This window comes from Acanthopagrus latus, chromosome 5, assembly GCF_904848185.1.
Source record: "Acanthopagrus latus isolate v.2019 chromosome 5, fAcaLat1.1, whole genome shotgun sequence".
Taxonomy (NCBI): Eukaryota; Metazoa; Chordata; class Actinopteri; order Spariformes; family Sparidae; genus Acanthopagrus; species Acanthopagrus latus.
The window spans coordinates 22296733-22308166 of record NC_051043.1 but is presented as its reverse complement, the minus strand read 5'-3'; the positions used below and the strand labels follow the sequence as shown (position 1 = coordinate 22308166).

The following is an 11434-nucleotide window of genomic DNA, read 5'->3' as shown; positions in this document are numbered from 1 at the left end:
ATTTTGAATGATGTAAAGAATTTTTAAAAAATCTGATTCTGGTGAATCTTATGTCAGTGGTCCAGGATTCAAGTGTGATCTGTGGCACTTTGCTGCATGTCATCCTCCCTCTCTCTCATCCTGTTTCCTGTCACTTCTCTAATACATCTCTAATATTTCAGCAGGATATCTTTATTTAATGCACTGCCGGTCACCCCTAATTTTGTTGCAGGGTGAAAGGTGATGTAATAAAGAAAAAAAAAACAGTTATGAAATGAAAATGTTAATGATTTGTTATCGTGAGGGTTCATAAATAGTTGATGAGATTCAAAAGGTTAAAATTAAAGTAACATATTAGACATGATCAATGTATTTTCCCCCACAGTATCAGAGCACACTGCATATGTCAACACAACAGTGATGAAAACAGAGTTATCTAAATCTTGGCTCCTGATTGGCCACTGCTGAGACTGCCCCCTTCGTAAATGCGGAAGTGAAAGTTGTAGGATTTCACCCTGCTGTACTGTCTGTGTACATCGGCGTTGCTCTTGTCACCACTGTGTAATTGCAGCGTTAAGAAACAGCGAATAACATTTCACAGACATGTCTTTGTCATTCGAGGGAAGAGTCGTGCTTGTCACCGGAGCTGGAGGAGGTAAAAATCGCCACTGAAACCTAACTGAACTTTAGTCAGGCTGTCGTTGCTGCTAACTGTGCATACGGTTAAATCAGTTTTGTAGCCTTAGCTCCGAATGCTAAACTGCTAACTTTGAAGATGTAGAACGTGTGTGCTTAAAATGAATAAGACAGCAGGTGCACTTGTTGTCTTTCTCCATGTGGTTTAAGCTGACCAGCAGTAAACATTTTGCTAATTGCTAACATATGCTAACACCCCTGCTAGTCGCAAAGTCGTAAAAGTGAACGTTATCCTGCCGAACCTTCTGGAAACATCAATGTTGGTACTTCGACACAACGGGTACCGTATTTATTCGACTATACGCGTCTCAGCCGTTGATTAAAGAACACAGGGAGCAAAGTACAAGCGAGGCAATGATTTGTAATCATGGCAGAGCAAGTGGGTCAAAGGTCACATTCAGAACAACCTCAGTAGTGATTACTAATGCTGGTGTTTTCACTCTGTCTCTATGTGCCCAAACATTTCCCTCATCTGTCTTTCTTTCTGCAGGCATTGGCAGAGAGTATGCGCTGGCTTTTGCAGAGAGAGGCGCATCAGTTGTAGGTAAATAAAAGACCTTCATCTAAAGCCACTTGTTTCATGAAATTAACAGCCCTTTGACACAATCACATGTACACCAACATATGAGGAGAAGCAGCAGCAGCGGCATTGATCTTTGATTTATGTTATGAGAGCATGAATAAAATCCTGCAGATTCTTGCACTTGCATGGCTCACTGTTAGAGATGACTGTGGGTTTGGAAGTGTCCTGATTTTGAATACACTGAACTGGTATTGCAGCAGATACTGATCTTATTAAATGATTCGCCTGTTATGCTTGTCACCATGAAAGCTAGGCTACGGCCATCATATGCAATATTTTTCACAATATCTAATGTCTTACAGCTTTGTGATTCAGAAGACAGGGAACCATTGACAGACTAGCTGCATCTAATATTGCAGGCTGTTTTCTTATGTTTCTTATGTTATTCATACTAGTAATCTACATACTGATATTATAAAAAACAAACAGTTGAAACCCAACGTGATATTTTGGCTGGATGATATTGTGATATAAAATTTGGGATATTGCCCAAGCCTAACTATGTCTTAAATTAAACACAAAGTCAATGTGAAAATACATTGTTTCCGCTAACAGCTACATTTATGTGTGTCAAAGCAATAACTCACTTAGTGTTCTACCGATTTTCATGCAGAAAAAAAGAGCACTGGTATCAGATTGGCACTTGGTTTAAGCAGCCTGAGGCGAGGTATCAAACACTTTGAATCTGTGCATGCCTAAATTTTAAGTTATTTAGGTGATAAATTATTCCTCAAAATGAGGCATGTCCTAATGAAATGAGCTCTGATCTTGTTCATACTTTTTTGACCACACAGTTGCAGGTGTTGGCATAAACATTTGCCATTGTCAGAAATAATAGCTTTCCCTGCTGCCTGGACCCAAGTTGCCCTTGAACTCTGACAAGGAATCAGCTTAGCCTCACTCTTCTCCTAACCTAATCAGTCGTTGAGAATTGCCAAACTCACCCCATTATTGCTAATCTTTTTCTTCTTGTTGTAATAAAGTGAATGACCTTGGGGGAAACGTTAAAGGGGGCGGAAAGAGTTCTGCGGCTGCTGATAAGGTGGTGGAGGAGATAAGAGCGAAGGGAGGCAAGGCCGTGGCGAACTATGGTGAGAAGTTTGGACTTGTCTTGTCTTCCCTCACACATCATTATCTCCATCTGTTTTCTCTCTTTTTTCCTAGTACTGTAGTATTTAGCTCATGGAACGGGAGGTTCAGAAATAATATTGATTTCTTTAAGTCACTGATGATGATGTTAGTGAGTTGTGAAGATGCATTTGTCCTCCCTCTCATCTTTGTAATCTCATATATGCTCTAGAAGAACAAAGCCTTAGTCTGAAAGAGCAAAACATGACCAAGTTTAGATCGATATATATCACAGGCAGCGTTGAACAAAGCCGATTGTTTGTGGGTGTAATACAAGGCTATCAGAACAAACAAAACGATCTGGATGCCTGGCAATCAATAACAGTGTTACTTTGAAAAGGTGAGTCATCATACATCATTTCTCAACATGCTGAGCATGAGGAGACTATAGACTTTCTCTTGGTCATAATAAAACTTTTCTCATATGCCTCTCTCTCTGTCAACACCAATTCTGCAAGTTCTGTCTATAAACAACCAGCAAGCATTTAGCTAAGAATCAGATTTATAAGTGAAGTCAAACCACGCACAGATAATGTCTTCTGGAAACGCAGTTATGCAAAATTATTTAAGGGTAAATTCTGTATGAAATGCAAAACGAAAAATGTCAGAGACCATTTCCGTCATGCACACACAGATTCTGTTGAAGATGGAGAAAAATTGATCCAAACAGCCTTGGATGCATTTGGAAGAATAGGTGAGTATTGTCTTTGCATGACAGTTAATACTTATCCCAGGTATTGCATCATCACGTAATCTGAATTACATGGATATTAGCATTGTTATAGTAATGCTGTTTGAACTAATCATTGAACTAAATCTGGCAAAATATCTTTTTGTCCAGATGTTGTTGTGAACAATGCTGGGTAAGTCATTTTGTCCTTTTTGCTTGGTGTAATGACCTCATCTGTTTGATGTGATTGCACTAGTTTAGGCCACTATAATGTTAAAGACAACCCTCCGATCTCTGAAAAAAACAGAAAAGACTAAAACCTGTTCCTGCTTTTCTTTGCCAAGAATACTTCGTGACCGCACTTTTGCCAGGACGAGTGACTTGGACTGGGGTAATTAAATTATATCTACATTCACCTCACTGTCATTAACTCCTACTGTGTATCGGGACATCTCATATCATCATACTACTTCCTTTTGTTTGGCTCATAATAAAACTGAGCCACCTTGCTAAAAGTAGAAAAAACAAACATTTGTTTCAACTTGGGATTGTTGTACCATATGCCCATTGTCTGTGAGTGAGTTTAAAAATCTTCTAACATAACTGCGTCATTGCTCTTACTCTCCATTTCAGACCTGATTCATAGAGTTCACTTGAGAGGCTCCTTTATGGTGACTCGAGCCGCCTGGAACCACATGAAAAACCAAAAGTTTGGCAGGTGAGGAGCTGAGCCATTAGCATCTATTTGGTGGGAGAAAAACTGTCCCTACCTCATATTATCTGTGTAGGATTTTATTTTAGATTAAGCTATTGCTAGATATCTGTATCATTTTATATCACAAGAATCTGACTCAAGATCTTAAAGAGTGTCAAAATGGTTTAATGCGCCCCACTTTACGGGGGCTCTTGAGGATATATACTTGAAGTAATAAGTATGTAAAGATCGTCTGCAATCATATTATTATCCACATATTCTGGCTTTAGCCACTTGATACCCATTAATATGTCTAGCTCCATTGGTTTCATTGTGTACACTGAAAAAAATCTGCATACTAATAAAAGCCCAAGACGGCAAATTTTATATGAATATGTAAATCAGCAAAGAATGAAATAAAATTAGTTTAATTTGGTTATGCTGAGTGCAGTTTAAATTGAGGACTTTGCAAAAAGTAGCCGAGACGTCTGTGCAGACTCTGTCTTCTAAGTAGTACAGCATACGGTGCAAGATTAAAATACACACTGGTCTAAAATTGTTGAGCTGAGGATGTTTTGCCACTAATCTGGGATATTTCACCTCTGGAGAAGCCTCTTGAATGAGAGTGAAACATCCTGTGGATAATTTATATTGACTCAAAGTAGTGAGGATATATGCAGATGTGTCTTCAAGATGCGGCCAGACAATGGCATAATTGATGACTGCTGGCACTAAACTTAACATTTTTCTGTTATTTCAAGTAAAGATGCAGCTGTGAAAAAGACCCATGGAGAATTGCATGTTTTGGAGAATGATTTTAGAAAAAAGGGTCACTTGGTTCTGCTCCCATGTTACTCCAGGTAACAGATGCCCCTCACAAGAGCACACAGTGTTTTTACATGAATAAAAGACAGTAGATTCAGGTTGCTTTTTGCATAAGGTTTAACTAGATTGAGCATAAGAGTGGCTTAGAGTAGAAAAAAGTTGCAACTCTCTTAGAAAAAGAAGACCAGCACTGGTGTCAGATTCATTACATTTTAAGTCATAACTTTGGACTGTATTTTATTTTTGACAAGGTTTTTGTGGAGCTGATTGTGCTGAGACAAATGAGCATTTAAGGAGATTGGATCATTTTGTTGAATGAAGAGAGGCATGTTTATAATCCACAAAATACACTATAAAAAAATCATTGCTTGGTATTGGTCCTAACGTGTGTATCATAAGGAGGAAATATTTTTAGTCGAGTCAGTTGTCTTCTTTTTTTAATCTAAATTATTTTTTTGGCCTTTGTATGGCTTTATTGATGGGATAGCTCCAGAGATGACAGGAAACACAATGGGGAGGGGTGACACGCAGCATAGGGCCTCAGGTAAGACATGAACCTGGGGACACTGCAGCGAGGACAATGCCTCCGTACATGGGATGCACACACAAATTCTTATTTGTCTCCAGGGCCTTTACAATCTGTGTAGCATTAATTTATTTTTGCTTGTGTCCTAGTCATCTTAATGTTGCTCTCACCTGGCTGATAACTTCAGGTTACCTAAATAAAACATAAACTAACCCTGATCCCAGGTAGAGCAGAGCAGTCAAGTTTGGCCTATCATGATGCCAGTGTCTCTCATATGAGACGTTGGAGGAACAGAATGATCTTGGTTTTCTGGAGAGTTTAGAGACTGAATTGTGTTGGGGAGGTCAGATATGTGGCTTTTCTTTCCGACTAGAGGTTGACTGTTAGCGACCCTTCCACGCGAGCACAGCTTGTTTACATATAATCTTTGTGTGTAGTCACCCTGACCAAAAGTTGATGGTGTAACAGAAATAAAAAGCAGAAAGGTTCATGCCTTACTTTCTCTGAAGCAGACAGGATGGGAAGCCAAGCCTTATACAATTACACTCAACATCTCTAATGCACAGAAGACAGTTTGTGTGTTTGCTGTCTTTCTTCTACATAGCAGCATTTTTTGCTGCGTTTCTCTGTACAACTTGATAGATGTGTTGTTGTTTTTTGTAGTATCACTTGATATTGTGAAAGGTTTCCTCAGTAATTGAATCATAGACTTTAGCGCATAAAAGTTATTGATTTGAAAAATATTCCCTCATAGCCATTCCTTTGGTGCAATTGCAGTATACAGTATGAGTGTGCTGTGATATGGATCACTGCTCTCTGATGACCAGTGAGATGGCGTGTTTCAGACATCTCCCACAGTTAATGTAGCATTCGTGCTTAACGTCATTACATTTGCTTGACTAAGGGTGAACTCTCCGTGACTTTACTTACTTTACGAAATCGAAACTGGATGTCTGGTGTGCATGCATGCATTTACTTATGCATATATAGCCTGTGCTCACTGTTGTTCAAGTAAATGTGCACAAGTGGTGGCAGTGACTGACAGTCAAAAGCAGCTGGCTGGATATACATTTCCTGGTTTCGTTACTGATTTATTGGGGCATGATCACTGGTTATTGTGTCACTGGTCCTGCATTAATTAACAACACTCATGCACCTGTCGCTGAAATGGAACAGTTTAACAAGGAAAGGCCAAAAAAAATAAATAAATAAAAATAGAAATCAGTGTGTTATTATGCAATTGCTGATGAAATAAATTAATTTTAAAATTCACTGTTTTAGCACTGATACAGCAAGCACTCTGCTAAGTAACTAGTAACTACAGTTTTCAAATGAATGTAGTGAGTAAAAGGTATGTTACTTTCCTCCAAAATGTAATTTAAATTATAAAGTAGCTGAAACTGGAAGTAATCTAGTAAAGTACTAGTACCTCAAAATTATATTCAAGTATAGTAGATGAGTATATCTATTTAAAGATTTTGATGTTGTTACCAGCAACATCGAGAACACTGCATACTCCTCAGTGTATTCATGCATCCATGAAAACACCCCATTTTTAAGGTTTATTTTTGTGTCCTTGTCTGCATAGATATGCCTGTCACTGACTTGTTGGCTCTGCTTATCTGTGGCCAGAATCATCATGACGACTTCAGCTGCAGGCATCTATGGAAACTTTGGCCAGGCCAACTACAGCGCTGCCAAGCTGGGCCTACTGGGTCTGGCAAACACCCTGGCCATTGAGGGACGCAAGTACAACATCTTCTGTAACACAGTTGCTCCTCTTGCTGGTTCGCGCCTCACAGAGACGATCATGCCCCCAGGTAAGCAGAAATATTTTACAACATACATGACTGCATGCTTGCTGCAAGGTGTGTGGGTGCACACGCTCTTACACATGATTTATTATTTTTCTTTTGGACAAGCCACAATAGGCAAATGGAATTTTAACCACAGCTTTTTTTTTGTTTTTTTTTGAGCAGCTGCATAATGGAATGCCCATTTAAGGTTGATTTACAAAATTTGAGGCAACAGCACTCCCGTTTGACATGCAAATTTGTCATCTAATATTCAAGGGCTGGGGTTTTTTTTCCTTCTTGTGCTGTTCCCACGAACATGATGTAATCATGCACCCTGTAAGTGCTTGAAAAGTTTTAACATATCAGCTCTCAGTTTAAACATGTGGTGGCTCTGGCCTTTTTATTCCACTGTAGGTGTTAGCTGTATCTCTAAATATTGACAAAAAATGTGTCAGGACAGATGGTGATGCAGCATTGGATACCTACAGTGAACACTTTGAAATGTAGCTCACAGCTCATAAACTTGGATACACTAGGCAGGATATAAACATTATAGCAAAAAACTAAAATGTCAACCTTGAAAATGACAAGGTGTCAGTGATTTAGAAAGGCAGTCATTTTTAGTTTTGTCAGCTGTGGGGTTTTTTTTTTTGTTTTTTTTTTCATTTTTTTATGTAAATGTCTGTGCATCCGGAGCATATTGTGTGTGCTCTCTGACAGCAGCCCTGTTGACAGGGGTATTAAGTGACAGATTAAAGGAATGGGTTTGTTGCCCTGCCGTGCTGGTCTACAGTAGCATCTGTCACACTGCACGGCGCCAACTGTCACAGGATGACCTCACCTTACAAAACGACTTGGTTCCATATGTTGCCTTTCACTGACTCAGACTTTTCTAACTAACAAACAACAGAACTCCTCGTGAAACATTGCAGAGTGCAGGGGAACAGAACGCCTGTTCTTTTGCCACCGTGTTTGGTTGATTGAAGGGTACAGATATTTTCAGCACACAGACTGTGTCTGGTGTTAAACCTTTCATGGTTCATACAGGGAATTAAAGGCCTGTGCCATATTTGCTTGACTTATCTCCAACATGTTTAGGAACCTATTATTAGTACTCAAGACTTCTCTGTTTTCAGTTTTCACATGGTTCATCTACAAATACCCCAGACCTCTCTTAGAGATCGATTAAAATTGCTTTTGTGCTGTATGTGGTGTTCAGTTCTTTCTCAGTAGTGATAGGACTGTGGCATAAAAATATTGCCTAATAAATAAGAGCTTGATTTCAGATCATGCTGATCCATTATGCACACATTGCACACTATGCTCTCCTGGTTAGGTATATACTGAATAGAATTTGAGGTATTTTTCCTTTATTTGCTTTTGACAATGTTTAAGAATAAACGACTTAATGTATGTCTGTTAGCTCTGTAGCAAGAGGCCTGTCTGATAACTCTGACCATGTACCTATTGTATTCTTGATAAGGGCACATTACACAAATGCAGCATCATTTTAATGATACACTAACTACCAAAGACAGTGAAGCAGAAGCAGCCCTTCACTCCTTAGGTCAATTGTACAACAGATGTGTGATGAAAAGAAGCTCTGCTGTATTGTTAGTGTATCTTTTCTTTTTTTCAGACATTGTTGCGTCTCTGAAGCCGGAGTATGTTGCTCCCTTGGTCCTCTGGCTCTGTCACGAACAATGCCAAGAAAATGGAGGACTTTTCGAGGTAAACAGAAAAAGAAATCGCATTCTCCCACTGTACTGCCTGTAACCGACTGCTTTGCGTCATTTTTTCTTTACGTTTTTGAGAACATCAGTATACCATTCAGATATTCCAGGAAGAGAGGATATTTTTTTCTTTTTATTGCTCATCCGCTTTTGTTTAATCTCTTTTTAGGTCGGTGCCGGTTGGATTGGTAAATGTGAGTGCAGTGCATTTATCCAGAGGAAGTGTCTGCATGTATCTATGATATTCATTAGCCCCTGCTTCACCAGTACCGTATGTGTGTGATATTCACCATGCAGTGACCTCTTTATTTGTGTGTGTCCATGTGTGCAGTGCGCTGGGAGCGTTCTCAGGGCCGCACTGTGAGACAAAAGAACCAACCCATGACCCCCGAGGCTGTCAGGGACCAGTGGGACAAAATCTGTGACTTTACAGATGCAGCCAAGATAAGGACCATACAAGGTTAGTAATGCATTGGGCTGAATTCATGCTTGCATAATGATAGGGAATGTAACAGAGAAATTCTTACATAAGAACCATACAGTCGATGCTGTGGTAAGATTTTCTTGTTGCCTTGTATAGTCTTGTATAATGTTTTATAACTTTTAGAATTCGTGGTTGTTTATTCATTGTGAACATGAGGTCTCATAAAGGGATATTTTGGGTTTTTAAGTGGGGTTGTATGAGGTTATTATTTATGGTCAGTGTTCTACCCACAGCAGATGGTGGGCGACGCAGCCAACGTTGGGAGAAGCAGTAGCAGCATCGGTGTATGAAACTAAACGATGTACTGCTGCAGACAATGTATTTGAGCCACCTAAAAAAGGTCAACATAAAAAAAAATCAATATCAGTTTGAGTCTAGTCTATATTTGGAATATTTCCATTGCTTTACCTTGCCGTCAAACAGGTCTTTCCGACAGGCAACTGAAATAGTTCTGTGATTCTCAGGCTCCTTTGACAGTCATTTTATCTCACAGAAACAGGGGGTTGCTGGTCTGCTGCTGCCTTGATGCCTTTGTGTGTGTTGTTGTGTGATTTAGGTGAATCTGATGTATCCCTTTAAAGCACAAAAGTTGCACAATGCCAAAAAAAATCATTGAGGCAGTCATGTACCAGCGACTCCTGTTATCTTTGAGGTAAAATTACTGTTTTTGTCAAGGGAGTCCTGTGGCTTTAAGAGAGCACAGTAAGCAGAGAAAAGCCTTAGTTCCCAGTCGAAGTGGTCTGTCTAATGGCAAGTAAAAGGAGTGAAATATCCTTCATATATAAACTTAAACTGTACCTGCTTCTACAAATGGTGGTGGCGCCAGTCACCATCTACTATTGGCAACATGCTGACTTTGGATAAGATTCTCATAAAATCCCTTTTAAACCAGTAACCACACAACTCTTGCTTGGAGTTCAGAGATTGCCATTTGTATGAATTTGAGTTTGACCCCCCTCCCCACCTTTTAACCCTGCTGTTCTACTTCTATACTTGTTTGACTCATTCTGTGCTGAGTCAGAATGATTCAGGATGCTTACTGTTTTGCATCAGAACTGCATCAGATACTTGCAATGAAGTTATGATACACTGTACAGTTTGATCATTGGCCTTGTGTAGGTTGATACCATTATCTTCATGTTTAAGGATTCTGCGGGACAGATCTTGGCTACAAATTACATCTTATTTTTTCAGATAGGCTAAATAGAAATAAAAAAATACAGTAATAAAATACATACTTTGAAATCTATCACTATTGCTAGCTGAATTGGGTAGGAAGCACGTCAAATTTTTAAGGGCAAGTGTTGATTTTTAGCAAAGACTTAAATGAACTTTAATACTTAACTACTATAAAATCAGTCCATCCAATTTATGCCGCTTGTCCAGGTCCAGGTTGCATTGATTTGATTAATCATATCATCAGGAGTTATTGTTATATATCAGTGGAAAATACAAAAGAATGTGAAAAAGTAAAAGAAATAGTTGATTGTTCATGCTGGTGTTTTAAAAAGGTCTTACATTTCACTTTTCTATAATTTACTTTCTAAAATTTCTAGAATAATGTTGTCAGACTTATTAGAAGGTTAGAAAATTGTGTTTCAGTGAACTGAAACTCTGATATTTGATGAATATTGATATTCTTCATAGGGCTGTTGACAGCCTTTTTAATGTGACGGTGTGTGACACTGGTGGATTGTTCTGTTATAAGAAGAAAACAGTTGCAGCACAGGACAGTTGTTAATAGGCCATAATGGCATCACGCTCATGGTGGGAGGCTCAGATGTGGAGATTATGTTTTAGTACTGTGTTCTACATTGGGAGTTGTATAAATGTAGGAAATCTGACAATTCATTATCGTTTCACCACTTCCTGATTGACCAGCAACTGACAAGATGATAAACAGTGAAATTCTGAAGGGACATTGGGACATATTTCAAGGTGAAACAACACATTTGATAACCTATTAGCTTCAGTTAGACAGCAGCTAACATTAGACGCTTCCTAGCTTACTTAAAAAAATAAAATACTCAATAAAGCAGTAATGTTAGCCGATGGGTTATTAAATATGTTATTTTACCTTGAAATGTAGCCTGATTTTTATTATCTATAGTCCCTGCAGCTGTTGATAAATCAGGAGCAGTAAGATGATAAAACATCCATCAGATCGCCCATGTTTATAAGACTTGGAAGCTGAAACACAGCGGAACAAAATTTGAGCTTCTTTCCTTGAGCATGATGTCAGAAGAAAATGGCCGTCATGTGAATATGGTCTATTGTTAGGGTTTCAGTTCACTGTGAACATACAATTAAAAGTGTGATT

The 11434-nt window shown here is 38.9% G+C and overlaps 1 protein-coding gene across 2 annotated transcripts in view; it reads left to right on the top strand.

Annotated features, from left to right (window-relative positions):
• The window catches only part of hsd17b4 (hydroxysteroid (17-beta) dehydrogenase 4), a 30446-nt gene that overhangs the window by 2160 nt on the left and 16852 nt on the right, over nucleotides 1-11434 (top strand). The window contains exons 1-11 of one of the 2 annotated variants that reach the window (XM_037097563.1): nucleotides 456-634; nucleotides 1166-1219; nucleotides 2242-2349; nucleotides 3021-3080; nucleotides 3228-3249; nucleotides 3401-3447; nucleotides 3690-3774; nucleotides 6734-6921; nucleotides 8537-8628; nucleotides 8800-8824; nucleotides 8962-9090. In XM_037097563.1, coding sequence (XP_036953458.1) covers nucleotides 583-634; nucleotides 1166-1219; nucleotides 2242-2349; nucleotides 3021-3080; nucleotides 3228-3249; nucleotides 3401-3447; nucleotides 3690-3774; nucleotides 6734-6921; nucleotides 8537-8628; nucleotides 8800-8824; nucleotides 8962-9090 — 862 coding nt within the window. In that variant the 5' untranslated portion in view covers nucleotides 456-582. Of the gene's footprint in view, nucleotides 1-455; nucleotides 635-1165; nucleotides 1220-2241; nucleotides 2350-3020; nucleotides 3081-3227; nucleotides 3250-3400; nucleotides 3448-3689; nucleotides 3775-6733; nucleotides 6922-8536; nucleotides 8629-8799; nucleotides 8825-8961; nucleotides 9091-11434 lie in introns of those variants that run through there. The other variant, XM_037097564.1, reaches the window with a different exon arrangement.